This window comes from Euprymna scolopes, chromosome 35 (genome assembly GCF_053919585.1).
Source record: "Euprymna scolopes isolate OS-2025 chromosome 35, ASM5391958v1, whole genome shotgun sequence".
NCBI classification, from domain to species: Eukaryota; Metazoa; Mollusca; class Cephalopoda; order Sepiida; family Sepiolidae; genus Euprymna; species Euprymna scolopes.
This window is the reverse complement of record NC_136516.1, coordinates 28,023,492-28,042,450: the sequence shown is the minus strand read 5'-3', so window position 1 is coordinate 28,042,450 and position 18,959 is coordinate 28,023,492. Positions and strand designations below refer to the sequence as shown.

The window sequence follows — 18,959 nt, the reverse complement described above, 5'->3', positions numbered from 1 at the left end:
CAAAAAAACTAATCATATATATATATATATATATATATATATATATATATATATATATATATATATATATATATATATATATATATATAATTTCAGGACTGGTTTCTTCTGTGGAAAGCAACCTTTTTTTTATGTAGTCTGATGAGGACTTCTGGTTTTAACCGACCATTTATCCGAAACATTAGCATGTCCAGTGTGGTCACCACACCATGTAAATTTGTTTTACTAATTAAAAATATTTTTTGCTCTTCTTTTATTGAGCACTCTTATTAACCTCGTTCCTTTAATCTGGCAAAGAAAAAGAACCCACGAATAAAAAATAAAACATAAAAAAACAACTAGTTAGTTATAGTTTAATAAGCATTTTGTTAAAAAAAAATATTAACCAAATACTGCCATAAATTATTATAAAAGAAATTTATTATCATAAAAGAAAAAAAAAGGCCCCAGAATTCCCAGCCAGTAACGTGCAAAAGTTTGGTGATGACCGGGAGCAACTATGTCCAAAAATTCCGGTCAGTTATTTTTTTCATATAATTTTTTTTTCCCATTCCAAACAAGGCATATTGCCACTTAGAACGCAACGTGCTATTATTTGTGATCATGTCTAACCAGGAACTGTGGGGAGTTGTGCAGAGAGATGTCTATTCACATTACAGTTAAACTTCTACAGGTTAGTACAGCAAGGAAAGCAGGAAGCGAAAGGGAATTCCAAAGTCTAGAAGCCTGAGGGAAGAAACTATTAAAGTAGAAAACTTTACGACATCTCTGGACCTCTATAGTAAATGAGGTGGGATTTTGCTGCTAGTTGGATTAGTCGGAGGGCATTTATGTCGAGGGGCCACAAGTGCCATGAGTTCATCAGAGCACATTATTGATAAATACGAGAAAAGGAGATAGTTTGAATATGATTGGATGCCCGGAGGCCACTGCCCCATTCCCAGGAAACGCCCAGTCGGTAGAGAGCGAGTTTATTATGTTTCGTTTATTCATTGATTGGTAATATTTCTCTTCTTTTTTTTTTTTTTTTTTTGTGACTTCAGTTTTTGATGTCTATTTACCTTTCTTTCTTTCTTTCTCTCCCCTCCCTATCTCCAGCATCCCTCTCCCTCTCTCTATGTTAACTTACTCTTTCTCTCTCCTTCTCTCTTCACTTTTTGTAAACTCTCCCTATCCCTCCTCCTTCCCCTCATCCTCTGTTAACATCTCTCTCTCTCTCTCTCTCTCTCTCTCTCTCTCTCTCTCTCTCTCTCTCTCTCTGCTTTAAACACCTTTTCTCCTCCCCATTTCACTTTTCTGCAACTGACATCTTTTATCATTTTTTTCTGTGTTCTTTTTTCTTTCTCACCGCCCTCACTCCCTCACTCTTTACCCCTCCTCATCCACACTCACTTCTTTTCATACACGTCCTCCCCTTCATCCACACTTCTCTTTGCTTTATCACCTCTCATTCCTCCCTCTTCACTTTTCTAGAAGTGACACTCCCCCTCCGTCGGCACAGTTCCCCCCCTCTCTATATTCTTTTCTATCGCTGCTGCCTCTCTCTCTCTCCAGACGTAACTTTCTCTTACCCTCCCTCTTTCCCCAGATGTCTCTCCATTACCTAAACTACAGAATAATTTTGCTCAATAACTTGACTACCGCGTCAAAGAGAAAAACAAGTGATACCGCCGTTGTCGCCACCGCCCTTTTCCCATCATCTCTTCATCAGCATCATCGTTGTCACCCGAACGAAAAGACTTTTTCTTCATCATCTCTCTCCCCATCTTCCCTCCACCTGCAACAACTGCAACGTGTTGCTGCACCAAGAAATCGCCCAAAACTCCTCGAAACTGCGATTCTTCAAAAGCCAGAAACACCACTCCGAACACTCATGGCGGGGAATTCAGAACATGGTGTGATTCGTTGGCCGAAAGTCATTCTTTTTGGGGATTCCATAACGCAGGTAAGAATTTTTGGCTTTTTTGTTTTTTTAAATTAAATTTCTTGTTTTTTTTTTTATTTAAAGTAAAAAAGAAAATGTTAACTCATATGTGGTTAAATTTTACGTCCACGAAACAGAAACGTAACATCTTAATAAAAAGTTGGTATTTATGTAGAATACGGACCGTGCTGAAATAATGTTATTATTTAGAAGTCTATTCTTAACACGGAGAGGGGAGGCGTTTTGTAACTATTGTGTACTTTCACCTAACAATTTAATAAATAAACGATGCCGTAAAAACTGAATTTAATTTGAAAATCCCATCTAAAAAAAAAAAAAAAAAAGCACGTTTCGTATTCTGCAGAAGTGCGAAAAAGTTTTTTTTTTTTTTTTTTTTTCAATACGTGTTATAACAAATGTTAAAATGTTTGCCATTTTTATTCGGGTTAAAGAGTTTAACTAATCTTTATTTTTTTCATGACTAGTTCTGTTTTGTTGTTGCTTTTTGGGTTTTTTCTCGTAGCGGTGACAAGTCAAAATTGTCCTCTTTTGAAATTAAACCGGGCAAATTAATTGCGTGCGCTTGTTTGATAGGTTTATACTTGGTACATATGCAGTTTTACGGACCGTGCTGAAATAACAATGTTATTTAGAAATCCATTCTTAGCATAGGCTTCATTAACTATTTGGTACTTCAGCATTTATGAACCCGCGATTTCCACGAAGTTACTCAGGTGTGTCCGGCAGATGACGGGAATAACCGGAAACAGTTGGGCGAGCCTTATTACAAAAAACACAAATTGTTACACCTCCCTCCCATGTTAAGAATGGCGACGACCACCGAAATTCATAAAGTAATACATTGGAAAATAATCTCTAAAGAAAACTACTTGTCAACCGTTTCTTGTTCTTTGTGTCAGGTTTTCGGATATGCTGAAAACGAATATCTCATTTAAATTTTTCGCAAATAAGTAGTTTTCCGGATATTACAGTGTCATTTCTTAAGTTATTGCTGGTAGCCATTTTGGTATGCGCGCTTGCGTGTAGTTTCTCGGGATTGTGTTTGCGCACGCTCGTGCGTACCAAGATGACTACCAGCAATAACATAAGAAAAGACATTGCTTAATATCCGGAAAACTACTTATTTGCGGAAAATGTAAATGCGATATTCGTTTCAGCATACTCGTAAAGAAAACCTATAAAACTCGTCATTTTAAAGGATTAAATGTTACCCTTGAATTTATCTTTGAAAAGCCGATGGTAAAGAAAAAAAGACAAATAAAATTAAAAAAAAAAAAATAGTGCAGTCCGTAAACCGTAAAAGTATTTTATGCATTGGGGGGGGGGGGGTATTTTCTATGTTGCCGTCAGGTGGTTGTCCATCGAATCCGATGATGACATTTGCATTCTCCTCTATGAACACAGAGTTGGCTCTGCAGCCATAGTCTAGAGGCACAAAGTCTTGAACATTGGAGCATTGGAACTCAGTTGTTGTGATCACTGCTGAGGCTGAACGTCTTTCTGGCAGCAGTGAGTTTCTGGCATCAAGCTTCTTTGAAATTGGCAGCAGCTTTGTGAACTGAGCCATTTTGGTCCATTCATGGCATAATCCCCCAGGTCTTTCAGTTTGATATGGCACCACTGGATATTGGCTTTGATCGTGTCCTTATACCGCAGTTTAGGTCGATCATGGTTTCTTCTGCTGGCCTGGAGCTCCCTGTACATCAGGTGTCTCGGCATCTGATACTCCTGCATTCAAATCATGTGTTCAACCCATCGCAGTTGGGCCTTAATGATGGTGGCCTCTATGCTGGTGGACTTAGCTTGGTCGAGGACCTCCAGATTGGTGATGTAGTCCTGTCACCTGATTCTCAGAATAGAGCAGAGAACTCTCATGTGGAAGAGTTTCAGTTTCTTGATATGCCTGTGATGTCTACGTGTCCACGTCTTGCAACCATAGAAGAGGGAGGGAACAAACACAGCGCTGTAGACCTTCAGTTTCGTAGATAGGCAGATGTGTTCATTGAACACTTGATTCTGGAGTCTACCCAGCGCCTGACTTGCCTTGCTAATTCTAGTGTTAATTTCTCTGTCCGAGGAGTGATCAGAGGATATGGTGCTCCCCATATATTTGAAATGTTCTACATTGGCAAGTGATGTGTAATCAATAGTGATGGGGGAGGGGAAGAGCATGGTGCAGATTGGTGGAGCACCTTCATCTTTTTGAGACTGATTGTCAGGCTGAAGAGCTCGGATGCTTCAGAGAAACGGTCCAGCATCTGCTGCAGGTCTTGTTCTACATAGACCACTAGTGCGCAGTTGTTGGCAAAGATAACCTCTTAAAGGAGAGTTTGCAGGTTCCTCATCCTTGCTGCGTTGATGCAGGTTGAAAAGGGAGTTGTCCAAACGGTAATGTAGACCCCTTCTCAAGATCTTGTACAGCATACAGGTGAAAAAGACGTGAAAGAGGACCGAGGCTAGTAGACCCCCCCCCCCGTTCTCAAGATCTTGTACAGCACACAGCAGCAGAAAAAGACGTGAAAGAGGACCGAGGCTAGTACGCAGTCCTGCTTCACATCATTGCTGATCTCAAAAGCATCGTTCACATTGCTATTCGAGAGGACCTGGCCAGTCATGCTGTCATGGAAGAGCCTGATCATTGACACACTTTGGAGGACACCTGATGCGCTCAAGGACTGTCCAAAGTGACTCCCTGTTGGCAGTGTCAAAAGCTTTGGTTAATCGATGAACACTAAGTAGAGGGGCTTGTTCTGTTCAATGCATTTCTCTTGAAGTTGTCTCACAGTGAATATCATATCTACAGTGCTCCTGCCAGGCTTGAAGCCACACTGTTCCTCAGGGAGGGTCTGTGATGAGTCTGTTTAGGATGACCTGCACAAAGATTGTTCAGGCAATTGAGAGGGAAATACCCCTGTACTTCCCACAGTCCGACTTGTCTTTATAGAGGAAGACAATCAAGGCATCATGGAATCATCTCCTCCTCTGAGACAATAAGCAGGACGTCGTGAAAGGCCTTCGTTATTAGAATAAAATTTGGAAATTGAAATATTGAATTTCAAGTAAAATCATCTACTTAATTGTTATCTTGCAATAATGAACATATCCAAAAATTATGAAAAACGATTAGGTTATAAAATTAATTATTAATGAAACTTGCTAACAATAAGTGTTAGATGAAATCAATTCTGACCCAGAAACAGCACTTCTTTCCTCTGTCAGAAACATCGCTCATGGAATGTGAGGACTAAAGGACAAAATATAGGGAGTTAGAATTACACGGCTGACAAAAGTAAAACCCAAGATTCACTTTCTATTCATCTTAATTCTGAATAAGAAGCGGAAATTTTAATTTGGAAGTGAAAAGAAAATGTAGGAGTATGTCAAACCATTTAGTTTCAAATGAATACACCACTAAGAATAACAGACAAAAAAATGGCCGTCTGATTTCGGAGTTAACATATTCAATATATAGCCTTTATTCAAAACTAGGGCAATTGTGTATTTTAACTTTTTTCATTTTAGTCGAGTTCCGTCCTCGACAAGAGAAAAGTTAATAAAGTTCTCCCTCCATATGTTAAGAGTGGCTTTCTAAATTTACACAGGATGTAAAAATGCACAAGTGGCAAGACTAGTTGTATTTACCTGGCGTTGCCTAGGCGGAGACATGAAACACTTGAGAAGAATTTTGAAAAAAAAAAATGTAACACTGACATAATCTTCTGAATTATTTTTGGTCAAAATGAACTAGAGGACCAACTAAAGACTTACTTTTAAAAAGTTGATTTTTGGAGGTATTCGGGTCTGTTTTGAACGAATGTCACATTTAAAATTGTCGCTGACCAGTAGTTTTCATGATATTAAGACCTTTACTATCATGCAAAAATTCAAATGTGTGCATACAAAATCCAACATGGCCACCAGTGAAAACAATATGGAATACATTGGATAATAATGTATTCCAATGTATTTATTAATTCACAAACCATATTTAATCCTCGTTGAACTCTAGATATTAACCTCAAATCTACATCTATACTCATGCATACCTCCACACGTTCTCATTCAAAACATGTGATTCACCACATCTTCCAATCTTTATTCTATTTTGAGGAATGTAACTTCAAAGCAGATACTAATCATCTTTGATACTAACTCTATTGATCCTAACTACCCATGTAGAGGCATAGAAATATCTGGCTTTGAAACCAGGTGTGAGGATAACCCTCTCTGTACTGATGGACTCGTAGATCTGGTCAGGTCATCCATCTTGGAGAAAGAAAACTCTGATGTTAAACCTGTACCACTGACCTCACACATCTTGATACCAAACGGGGGGGGGGGAGCCTCCTCAGTTCTGGTTGACAATCTCTCTAGAGCTAGTGACTCGATCAATCACCGGTGTGCAAACCTAAACTGCTAAAGGAGTAGATAGGTTCTGCCTATTGCCTGGCTGCCATACTCTTTCTTTGCCTGTTAGCCAAGAGTAGGGGTGGGATCACAGGGATTCATTAGACGCCCAGTGCTTAGCCTTGTTTCCTGACTAAGACAATGAATGTCATCCCCCACATCTACCTCATTCCCTTCCCTTAAACCTGGGCATTTTGGGGGTGCTTGTTTACCATGTATGCTAACATGATTAAACTTGGCCACTCTTGTCTTACAGGTTTCGGGGTACTGGTTTGAAAGTTTGGCTGCTGTATTGTGACTGACAGTACAGGAGCTCTAACTCTGGTAGTACTTAGAGCAGCTGTTTTATCATCAGTTGTATAATATCGAGATGTTTGTAGTGTCATGTTGTGCATGGAAAGGGACCTGTCGATCATCTCTGGTGGGCATTCCCAAAGCCACATTCCTATGGATGAAGAGTCGGTTGATGGTCTACTTGCATTGCATGATGGTAGCTATGCACATCCGCTTTGTTTAGCACCTCTCACCCTAAGCTGAAACTATGAAATAAAATGAAATGACAGCTCAATCGAAAATAGCGATCAAGCCAAACACACACTCAAGCAATAGTTTGCCTCCTCTCTTGAGGTTCGCATTTACAAATATCTATGGACTTAGAACTAACTTAGATGATGTAGAATCATTTCTCTTAGCAAACTCCCCAGATATCTTAGTGCTAAGTGAAACTAACTTGCGCTCCTCCATCCCCTCTAACATCTTTAACATGTTTGTTTATCTTCCACTTTGTCGTAAGGACTCTGACAGACATATGCACAGACTTGGAGTCTATATTCGTAACACCCTCCCCGTGACTAAGGAATCTAAACTAGAATCAGATGACCAAACCTTCATGTGCTTTAAACTAACTTTACAACATAGCGTTAGCTACCTAAATTTTCTTTATCAGTCTTCGTCAACCCAGGGCTGTACTCTAATCAATCATGTCTTTGATAGCATATATATAACACTCTCCCTTGAACCTAACACACAAATACATTTGGTGACTTTAACGACCACCACAATAATTGGCTTGGCTTCTTTAACAACACAGACACAGCTGATAGCATGATCCATAACTTTTTTCTATATCCCATTTCTTGACACAGACAGTAAAATTCCCTACCCATCTCCCAGATTGTCAGGACCAGCAAGCCTCACTTCTGGATCTATTTCTGACAACAGTTCCTGAGGATTATGTAACAAATGCCTATTGCCCACTCGGGAATGCTGATTATGCTATGATAATGATAGACATCACTCTAAACTCTCGGTTCCAAGTTGAAGAGCCATTGCTCAAAACGACAACATACTACAAGAAGGCTGATTAGTATGCCATTAAAGATGCATCATGGGAAATATCTTTTCTCTTCCTGCAGAACAGTGCGCAAACGAGACCACTGAATGGTTTAAAGCAGTCGCTAAAACACATGTTCCTACACGGAAGTTCTATAGCAAACCCCACTCTCCCCAATGGTTTACTTCTACTTGCGCAGCTATCATTGCTCAGAGGCAACATGCATACCGTAGATTTATCCAGCATAAGTCCAGTACAAACAAACAAAAGTTTATAGAAGCTTGAAGTAATTATAAGAAAGAAATAGCCACAGCTAAGAGAGAATATACCAAAACCCAGGAAACGCACTGAAGCCTAAAAATTAGGAACTCGTGATTTCTGGAAAATTTACAACAGTGTAGTAAATAATGGACAATCAACAATTCTCCCACTATCCAACAATCATGGGGTTGTTTGCACGGCAACTGAGAAAGCTAACATGCTTGCCCGTCAGTTTGACTCAAACTCTACTTTGGACCCAGCAAACCACTCCCTCCCTGATTTTCCTTTGCAGACAGAAACCACACTAGATGATCTGAAAATCACCCTTTCCCAAGTACATGATATCATAAAACTTAGACACTTCAAAAGCATGTGAACCTGATTTCATCCCGGCTGTACTATTAAAACATGCTCTGCTGAGGTTTCTTTCCAAAGTTTTCAACAAATCTTGCTTCTATGACTGTTGGAAAACTGCTTCTGTGGTACCAGTTTACAAGAATTCTGTCGAAAGAACTGACCCATTAAATTATCGCCCCATTAGCTTCCACCCTCTTTTCGCCAAAATATTTGAGTCTGGCTCTAGTCACCACCTTACAGTTGCTAAACTTCTGTTGGGCCATCTATATGGATTTAGGCAAGCCCATTCTACTGCAGATATCCTAACTGTAATCTCTGAACATATATACCATGCACTGGATAAGGCAGGGAAGGAGAAGGCTAGAGCACTATATATATATATCTAAGGCTATTGACAGAGTATGGCATGATGGTCTTATGAAAATCAGATTCTATGCTATTACTGGATGAATACTTAACATAATTAAATCCTTCTATTATATAAATCTCAACTGCTTGTTTGTGTATATGTCTGCTAAAAACTTTCGGCACATGCATAGGACCGGTACCATCTGAAAGACTGATGTCTCGGTCAAAGAATATATGAGAATTAGAAAAAACTGTTAATTATTTCATATAGAAATAAGCATTTAAACCAAGGGAAGGTCTGAAAAATCATGCCTTTCGAAGACTACGCATGCACAGTCAAACATTTTTTTTAATTTTTTTAAATAACAGAATTTTCAACGTTGTTTCACTCTCAGCCTCGTGGGTTAGCGGGTTAGGAGCTTGCATCATAAGCTATAGTTTTCGCGTTTGAGTACACGTAACGGTGGTCTTTTTAAAAGAAAATTTTTTTAAGAGTTGTTTTGTAATTTTAAATAACAATTTCCTTATTTCGATTTAGTTTTTTTTTAGCCCAGGTTTTAAAAGAAAGGTTTAAACATTTAAAAGATTTTTATTTGCCAAAGCATTTTTCTTATTTCAAGGGTTACGTAATGTGATTTCTTTTAACGGTTATTTTGCTTAAAACAAATTCTACTTTTTTATAACTGATCTTTTTTTTGTTTTTTGTAATTTTAAAAACAATTTCCTTATTTTGACTTTTTTTATCAGAGGTTTTAAGAGTTTTAATATTTGGGTTACGTAATGTGGTTTTTTAACATTTATTTTTCATTTTAATTATTTCGCTTTAAAGAAATTCTACTTTTTTTAAACTGAATTATTTTCACTTTGTTTTAGATTGCTTCTTTTTCTGCCCGATTACATTTTCCTGTTTTTATCTGTTCCTTTATTTTAAAGTTAGCAGATGTGTCTAGACCCAACTTCATTTCCACCTTGACAACGCCAGGTACTTTTACTAGTTTTAAATAAGAGAAGGATCCAGGTTGTCCTCGATGGTTGTATGTCAAAACAATATGATATACATGCGGGTGTACCTCAGGGGTCGATCCTTGGACTTTTATTATTCCTGTTATTCATAAATGATCTCGCTGATAAAATTGTCTCTGAGATGGGCATATTTGCTGACAACACTACGCTCTATAACAGGCACAAGGGGAAAACAAATGAACATGTATCCAAGGCAATAGCGGAAATCCTAGAGAAAGACCTCCAGTCTGTAGTAGAATGGGCTCAAAAATGGATGTTAACGTTCAATGCTGCCAAGACTAATCTCGTTTCCTTTAATAATTACAAGAAACCTTCTCAACCACCAATAGCTATGGCTAAAAATACATTACCTGAAAGTACTTCGTTCAAATGCTTCGGCTTAATGTTTGAAACGAATATTTTAGATGACTTGTTCATGGCATGCAATATTTATTGTCTATAGCGATAGACTTGTTTTTTTCTTTTTTTTTACTAAAAACACAATAGCTGTTGTTCTACTCGAATTTTCATAATTTTAGGATACGTTACTATTTTCGACATGACAATTAACTTGGTAATATTTTTGCTTAAAACCACATATAAAAAAAAAAACGATTTGTTGAATCTGTCTTAACGAGTACCATTTTTTAAACTTTTGTTATTGTTTGTAAAAGATTCATTGTGCGTTTTCATGAGAAAGCTATCATTTTACATAAATGTCCTCGTTTTAAAACGAGTTAACATTTATGGCAGACTTTCTGTTAATTTCTATTTCAGTCACGTAACTTATTTTAAGTGACATGTGACTTCGGCACAACTAAAAATTCTGTATAGGCATTAAAAATGGTTCTGTGTTGTTTTCGTTAAATATTATTAAATGAGGAATGTTTTCCATTTAAAATCCATTTAGTATTATGCATGTAAAATTGAGAAAAATATGTTTGAAATTTGAACCTCATGTCAGCTGAATCAACAAAATGCCCACCGAATTTGACCTGATGTCATGTTTATCTAAAAATGAAATTCTAATTTTAGCCCAGAATTATTCCTGATGTGATATTTATTATCAATAATCTATATATCTATAAAAGTCTGTGTAGTCTTCTCAACCTATATACTCAACGGAGTTTATAAAAGAAGATCAGAATCTTAATGATCTCTACTATTATATAAAAGGAACTTTGTATGTAAGTTCGTTCCCTATAGACTCCACAATGGCTGGACTGATTTTGATGAAATTTCACACAAATGTACTTTATTTATCTGGCAGTGTTCTTAGATAGGTTTTGTATCAGAATATCTTTAACTAGCATTTCAGCCCGGCGTTGCCCGGGTGTTTGGAGGTGTATGTTGAGCAAAAAAAAAAAAAAAAAGCGGTCAATTTTTTTTTTTTTTTACTTTGACCTCTATTATGACTCACCTTAACATTTATTGTTTTGGGCTTAAATCAAGTTATTAAGTTAGATCCATGTCCAAGGAACCTATATCTATAATTTCAATTGTTTATATCTAAAATAACTGTGGGAGTTTGGTAGAGTTCTCAAAGGTCAAATCGTTGAACTTTGACCTTAACAGCCAAATTTCTGGCCGAAAATGGATTACAAAGATTTTCCCAAATATCAGTACCCTGTATATCAAATTTCGAGTCTGTAGACTGAAAATTGACAGTTATTACGTAGGGAAATGTACACACACACACACACACTTTTATAGATATATAGATAAGTATTGCTAATTAAAAAAATTTGGTCAAAGAAGGAACAGGCGATTTTGACCAAAGTTAACACCTTACCCAGCTTAACTTCACAAGTACATTTGAGAAGTTTTATTACCACACAAGCTGAAAGGCCTAACATATGAAATCAACAGTAGGTTCTTTGATATGACAGGAGCGCATTCGGAATGAATGTTTTTGTTTAAAGTACAATTGAACCATATTTGACTTATGTATTTTAAACTTAAATTCAAATCATTATCACCACACAAGCAGAAAGACCAGGCATATAAAATCAACAGTAGGTTCTTTGATATGAAATGAATGTTTCTGTTTAAAACACAATTGAACCATGGTACTTTACTTTTACATTTTAAACTTTAATTCAAGCTGTTATATATAAAAATAATTTTATAGAATCAACAGTAGGTTTTCTACAGTGCAATGTAGACTACAATATATTTTGGACTAAGTCACTGAAGATTCCTCTCGGTGCACTTTGATGGGTTCCCAACTAGAGTAGGGGTCCTGGATATGACCTAAAACTATATCCGATGGTGAGGCCCCACCTTGCGGGCTTTGGGAAGTGTGGAGCCACCCTTAAATTGGCATTGCTCCCAGGTCCACTCTGACCCGGAGTGGTAGTACCTGTTAGGGTCCCAACTATGGGTTAAATAGAATCTGACGTAAAAAAAAAAAATACTCCATTAAAAATCGTTCCTCAAAATAACTAGATTCGGCATTAAATAACCTGAGAAAGGTTGATATGCCGTAAAACAAAAACAACCAACTAGAGTAGGCAATTAATCATTTTGATATAAAAATTGGTGATTTCATCAATTTCGATGAGAATAAAAAGTAGGGGATGGGGTGGGGCATTTGTTGATCATCATTCAATCTTGGGCAACGTAGGGTCTCCCTGCTAGTTATTAACAAAGACGTAATGCATTTACATTTATAAAACATTTTCAGTATTCAAAGGAGGATATTTTATCCGAAAGCAAAAGTCCAGATATTTATAAAGCCAAATTCAGTGAAAATCATTAGGCATTTCAAAACTGAGTAATTCTTAGTGTGGATGTGGTATTTTGGTGGTTGCTGAAATGAAAGTGATTGACAAATGATGAAATAATGAGAAAAGCAGTGCTTCAATAAATGGATCAAAATGGGTCTAGTTAAGATTAGTATAGGTAAAGAATGATCACAGATCCCCCCCCGTCCTCACACTTTTGATGGCCTTGTGCCCAATTTTTAATGAATTATATTTTTATTTTCAAGTAAATAATTCAAAGTGTAGTATTTATTCTATCTTCAGTCATAGGACAAGATATTTTTCTTGATGAAAGCAATTTTTATTTTTGTCCATAACATGGAGTGCTCCTTTTTGGAGTGCTAAATATCCCCATCATTAAACTGGTCTTGTGTCATATCAAGCCCTTGCAGAGGATGCGCGAATTGGAGATAGGTTTATTGACTGTGTCCTGAGGCGCCTTATTCATGAGAATAATTCCAACTCGACGAAACTACTTATTCTTGTAGTCCTGAGTGCCTCATTTGCTATTTTCCCCCGTTTCATTGATAATGACCTTTTGTCTAACTTTGTCCTCGTGGGGAGGCATATATAAATAATAGACTTCAGTATTCGTTCTTTTCTTCATTATTAAAACGGCCAAACAAAATCTTGGTGCTACTCGATCAGGCTGTCTGAAGATATTGGCTTCCTGAGATAAAGGGACCGAACATTGATGCTTTTTTTTGTTTTTCTACTCTCTTTTGCAAAACTTAATTATGTTCTGCAAAACCAAAAACAACCCCCCCCCCTTTTCCTTTTTTCTCTCTCTCCTACCTCCACTTTCCGACTGGCTTCCTAATTTAAAATGTACCAAACATAATAATAATAATACTATAACCCTTTTACCTCTCTCATTGCAAAACTCATTCATGTTCTGCAGCAGTGCAGGGAACAAAAACGATAAAATCTACAGAAAACAACTAAACCAAACACTACAAATTAGTGATTGAAGATGCAAAATGCTTGAAAAATAAAAACCTTCTACAAAATAACTGAATGCAATATAAATAATACAAAAGGGTGGATGTACTATACTGGCGTCGGCATTAAATAACCCCAAAAAGGGTTGATATGCCATAAAACAAAACCACTAAACCAAACTCTACAAATAAATATTTGAAAATATAAAGAACTTGAAGCATAAAAACTTTTTTCAAAATAATTGGATTCGGCATTAAATAACCCGAAAAGGGTAACCAAGCCAAGTTCTTTTGACTTTGAAATGTATTTTTTTTTTTTTTTTTTTTTGTGTAGTTCCTTACATCAAGTGGCTTCTTGCTTTATCTGAAGTAATTTCCATTTAAAATAATTGTAAGCTCATTCCAACCTCCCTGCATATTATGCACTTTCTTTTTTATTTTATTTTATTTTTACAAGCAAGTCTCCACTTACAAGGCCCAAAGGCCACTCGAGGATAAGAGTGTAAGATGGTCACCGGACAACAGTGTAGTAATCGTTAGTGGTCGAAATTAATTTGATCATTTAAGGGTATGGTTCAAAAAGGACTTGTTTACATTGGATTTGAAGACAACCATGTTGTAGTCAGCTGGAAAGCAGGCCAGCATAACAGAGTTCCAGAGATGGGCAGTTCTAGGAAAGCAGCTTTGTTCGTGGAATTTTCATTTTAGATTTAGGCACAGATAGTGGGGAGAATTGGTGATAGTGGTTGTAACTAGATGAGTGCTTTCTGTGAAGAAGTTCTACAGCTGAACTGTACAAAGTACATCCCGATTAAGTCTGATGTTGATGACTATATGCTGAGTAATAATTATGACTAATGTTGTCGAATGACAGTATTGCGTGCGTTAAAAATCAATCTTATTTAAAATGCTATGACGAGAACGCGTGTCAGGTCATCCTTGAAAGAACAAAACTCATTATGCTATTAAATATGTAAGCGTGAGTTGAGAAGAATAGTGAAAAGAGTCCATGCGTGTGCGTGTGTGTGTGTGTGTGTGTGTGTTTTACAAAGGAGTCGCCTCTTATCAAGGCTCGGAAGCCACTCGAGGATGAGCGTACATGAGTGTACGGTAGTCGTTGAGACAATATTGTAGTAATCGTTAGTAGTGAAAATTTGGTATAATTTGATTACTTGAGGAGACGGACCAACAAGAACTTGTTTACGTTGGACTTAAAGACGACCATATTGTAGTCAGCTGGAAAGCAGGCCAGCAGAACAGAATTCCACAGGCGGGCAGTTCTAGGAAAGAAGCTTTTTTTCGTGAAATCCGTGTTTAGGTTTAGGTACTGATGGATGGGGGGGGGGTTGATAGTCGTTATAGCTAGACAAGTGTTTTTTTTATGAAAGTTTGGCAAGGGGGGAGGACTATAGATTGGAGCTCAGACAAGCACTTGCCATGAAAATAACAATAGAGCAGAGACAGGCGAGCAATGTCTCTTCTGTGGGAAAGAGGTTGCAGGGAAGAGAGAAGGGCATCATCTATTAGGTTATGAAATCGGTTTGGAACTCTGCCAAGGTAAGATAGGGTGCTTTGTGCAGCTCTTCTTGCCTCGGACGTACTTGAGTATCATTCATTCATTTCCAATGGATTCCATGATTATTGTTGACAGTCTTTCCTGGAGTTCGTACATTAGATTTCATTTCTCCTTCTGCTTCTCGGAAAATCATATTATTCTATCGGTTTTTCACACCTGAAGCTATTATCTATCTCTACAAATCTCCTATCAGATCGGCTATGGAGCACTGTTGTCATATTTGAGCTTGTCAATCTCTCTCTCCCATTTGAACGTTCCTGATAAGGTGCAGAAATGTATTTGGAATTTGATTTGGTTCACCATTTCTTTTTCACTGCAACTTCTCTTTCATAGACGTGATGTTGCTAGTCTCGATCTTTTCTACAAACACTATTATGGCGTGTATTCTTCAGAATTGTCAGATCTATATCCTGCTTCCTTTGTTTCAGCTCGTTTGATTCATTGGTCTAGTGGTCTTCAACAATTCTGTTATTTATATCATTGTGAATACAGCTTCTTCCAGTAACGTTTCATCATTTGTACACCATTGATCATTTAGACCAAAAATAAAGTAGAGCATCATTTTCTAATGATTCTTTTTTATTATGTAAACCAAACCAATCCTAACCCGTTGGGTCAGGATTTGTTGTATAGATTATAAGCAGGGCACATGTTGGAAAATTGAAGAATTTAATAAAGTTATGCTCCCATCTCCGACCCCATATAAATATTTTTACTTGATGTTTAGCATATACCTATAATTATATATATATATGATAATATCCCCTTCGAACTTATCCACCATGGTGGACAACATCTGAAAACAAGACTATACACTCTCATTCTTAAGATGTGGGAAGAACGTCAAGTACCAAAGGATCTGAAAGACACAGTAATAGTAACCATCTTCAAAAAGGGTGACCGAAAATCATGTGGCAATTATCGTGGCGTTGCCCTTTTGTCCATAATGGGAAAAATCTTTGCCCACATACTACTGAATCGCTTGCTGCAAGTCACGGAATCCGTCCTCCCAGAATCTCAGTGCGGCTTCCGTGCCTCTCAAGGAACAATAGATATGATTTTCTGTGCGAGAAAGCTGCAGGGTACAACAGAAACCCCTCTATCTTGTATTTTATGACCTGCAAAAAGCATTCGATAGCGTTCCAAGAGATGCAATTGGGAAAGTTCTCAAGCAATTTGGTTGCCCAATCCACTTTGTAGAACGCATCCAGGCACTGCATGAAGGCATGTTAGGATATGTATCGCACCAAGGCAAGGAAACAAAAAAGTTTCCAGTTACCTGTGGACTAAAACAAGGTTGTGTTCTTGCACCTACCCTTTTTTCCTTATATCTTGCTGCAATGCTGCACGAACTTCCCCCAAATAACCCGGGAGTGGACATTAGGTACCGGTGTGATGGGGGACTTTTCAAGCCTGCTAGACTAAAATCTCAAAGCCTTGTGAAATTCCAACACATCAAAGACCTCCAATATGCAGATGACAATATATGTATTTCTGTAATATGCCAACGATTAATTCCTGGTGAGTTTGTTGACAAAAGGAGCCCTTAGAGATTTTCTGTATATTATTTTTAAAGCATTGTATAGGTTTTGTACCATTAAAAAGATATATATAAATATATATATATATATATATATATATATTAATATATATATATATTAATATATTTGGACAGCATTTTTTCTCTTATACATGTTTTGTTGAACAGCAAAGATAATTCCTGTCTGTTTTTCTTGCAATCAATTGTTTTCCATTTTGCGGGTCAATATGCGAACATTCTGTTCAAGTGTAAAAAGAAATTTGCCGTTGTCCCGAATGTTTTCGACTTCCATGAGTCGTCTTCAGGCGAGTGATGAAATTAAAAATTGCGTTTGGTGAATTTATTGAAAAGTCAGTTAAAATCATTCAAAATCATAAAAAGCACTTAAGCGTGTGTGCTCCCCTCCTCCCTCCCCTCATATTGAGCCTAATTGATGATTAGTTTGTTTATGCAACTGAGCTCCAATTTATGGTCCCCTCTTGCCAATCTTTCACAAAAACACTCACCTAGTCAAAATCACTATTTTCCCCTACTCTTTATCGATGCCTAAACATAAATGTGGATTCCAGGGACAAAGCTTCCTTCCTGGAAGTGCCTCCCCTTTAGAACTCTGTCCCGCTGGTCTGCTTCCCAGCTGATTACAATATTGTTGTCTTAATGTCCAACGTAAATAAGTTCTTATTGAATTGTCCTCATAAATAATCAAATTATACCAGATTCCCATAATAAATGATTACTACACATTTGTCCCAATGATGACACATTAACCCTTATCCTCGAGTAGCCTTAGAGTCTTGATATATGGTGACCCCTTTTGTAAAAAAAAAAAAAAAAAAAAGAGTAAAATTCACTTCAATTTTAACACATGAAAACTCATTTATTTTTACTATTTGATAAAATTTGAATATGAACACAATCTGTTCTCTTTATAAATATAAACTTCTTTCTCTTGTGTCATTAAACTTTCTTTTTTTTTTTTACTTTTGGTTACTTTCAGTTAGGTTACTATTTTCAGTGACAAACGATTGTTTTTTTAATCTTGGTGTTTTTTTAATCTTGGTGTTTTTTTGATGTTGTTTTGATGTTGGTTTTTTTTTTTTTAATCTTGGTGTTTTTTTTTGTTTTTTTTTCTTAACTTGGTATGCTCGATAGTTGTGCATTTTTATGTACATAAAAACAGTCCCTTCTTAAAGAAAAAGAGCCACAATCAATATGGTGGACTTCATTATAGTCGTCTTTCACACACAAAAAAAATCCAAGTTGAAAACTTGAGTGATTTTAAATTTTTGCTCTATTATCACATTGTTTCTGCTTGTTTTTACATTTTCAAAATCTGAGGGTTTTTTTCTTTTTTATTTAATTTATAATTTAACTAAACATCTATTTTGATCTCTGTGATTAAAAAAATTAGTACAAACCTGATTTTGATAGCATGCAGTGTTCGCGTAAAGCAAGAAGAATAAAGGAAAAAAAATGGCAACTGTGTTTACCGATAGACTGACAATCTCATGAGGTAACGAGACTTCAGAGCATCTAATATGCACATGAAAGGCAGACGGTTTAAATAAAAAAAAAAAACTGTTGATCAGAGAAGAGCATTCCTTTTGGCAGAAGTGAGTTTTGTCGGATGTCTATTGAATTTTGAGACCGGGAATTGTGAGGAGGAGGAGAATTGGCTGAGTATTGAATTTTGATACTGAGAATTTTTAAGGAGAAAAATAGTTAATATAAATTGTTGGGAAACTGCAGAATATTTTACAGCATTTGCTGTGAAACATATTACGAAGATTCAATGTGTTAGCTGATAAAATTAATCCTGCATGAATGATCAAAGTTACATTTCCGTGTCATTTTTTTGTGCTTTTTTTATTTATTTATTTTTTTAAAGGTAATTGTCTTTTGGCTAATGTTTATCCTGGCTTAATTTAATAATTATTCCTTTTTTTTTTTTTTTTTGTAATTTTAGTTTATCAGAAGATAACGTTGCATTTGTGAAGATTTTTCACTCGTTTGAATGCTGCATTTTTAGTCTTACACTGTGAAACATTGGCTTCTGAATTGATAGGTTTACAGAGAATGACGGAAGGTGTCGACACGTTAAGCTAATTAAAAAATCTTTAAAAAGAGAAGAAATTATATTCAAAATATATAAAAAAAAATTTTTGTTTGCTATCCAGTGTTTGTTCTTCAAAAAATATTTATTCATGAAACTTACCTTACAATGATTTTTTTTTTTTTTTTTTTAAGTTTTGGAAAAATTGTCAGATAATTGTATTTTCTTTGAACCAAAAAAAAAAAGTTTTCATTTTTTCAAAAAAAATTTTCATGAATTAGAAATATTTTTTTCATGAAAAAAATCATCTCTATAAATTTTTCATAGAATTATTTTCATATTCCAAAAATTGGCCAGCATTAGTGCAAGCAAAAAATCAGTAAACTTTAATTCAGCACCTTCTGCCGTTTTCCATAAATGATTCAGATGAT

At 36.4% G+C, this 18,959-nt stretch overlaps 1 protein-coding gene across 1 annotated transcript in view; it reads left to right on the top strand.

Annotated features, from left to right (window-relative positions):
• The window catches only part of LOC145259766 (isoamyl acetate-hydrolyzing esterase 1 homolog), an 83,994-nt gene that overhangs the window by 37,899 nt on the left and 27,136 nt on the right, over positions 1–18,959 (top strand). Inside the window, exon 2 of the mRNA XM_080117506.1 lies at positions 1,589–1,945. Within this exon, the coding sequence (XP_079973632.1) occupies positions 1,589–1,945 (357 nt within the window). The remainder of the gene's footprint in view (positions 1–1,588; positions 1,946–18,959) is intronic.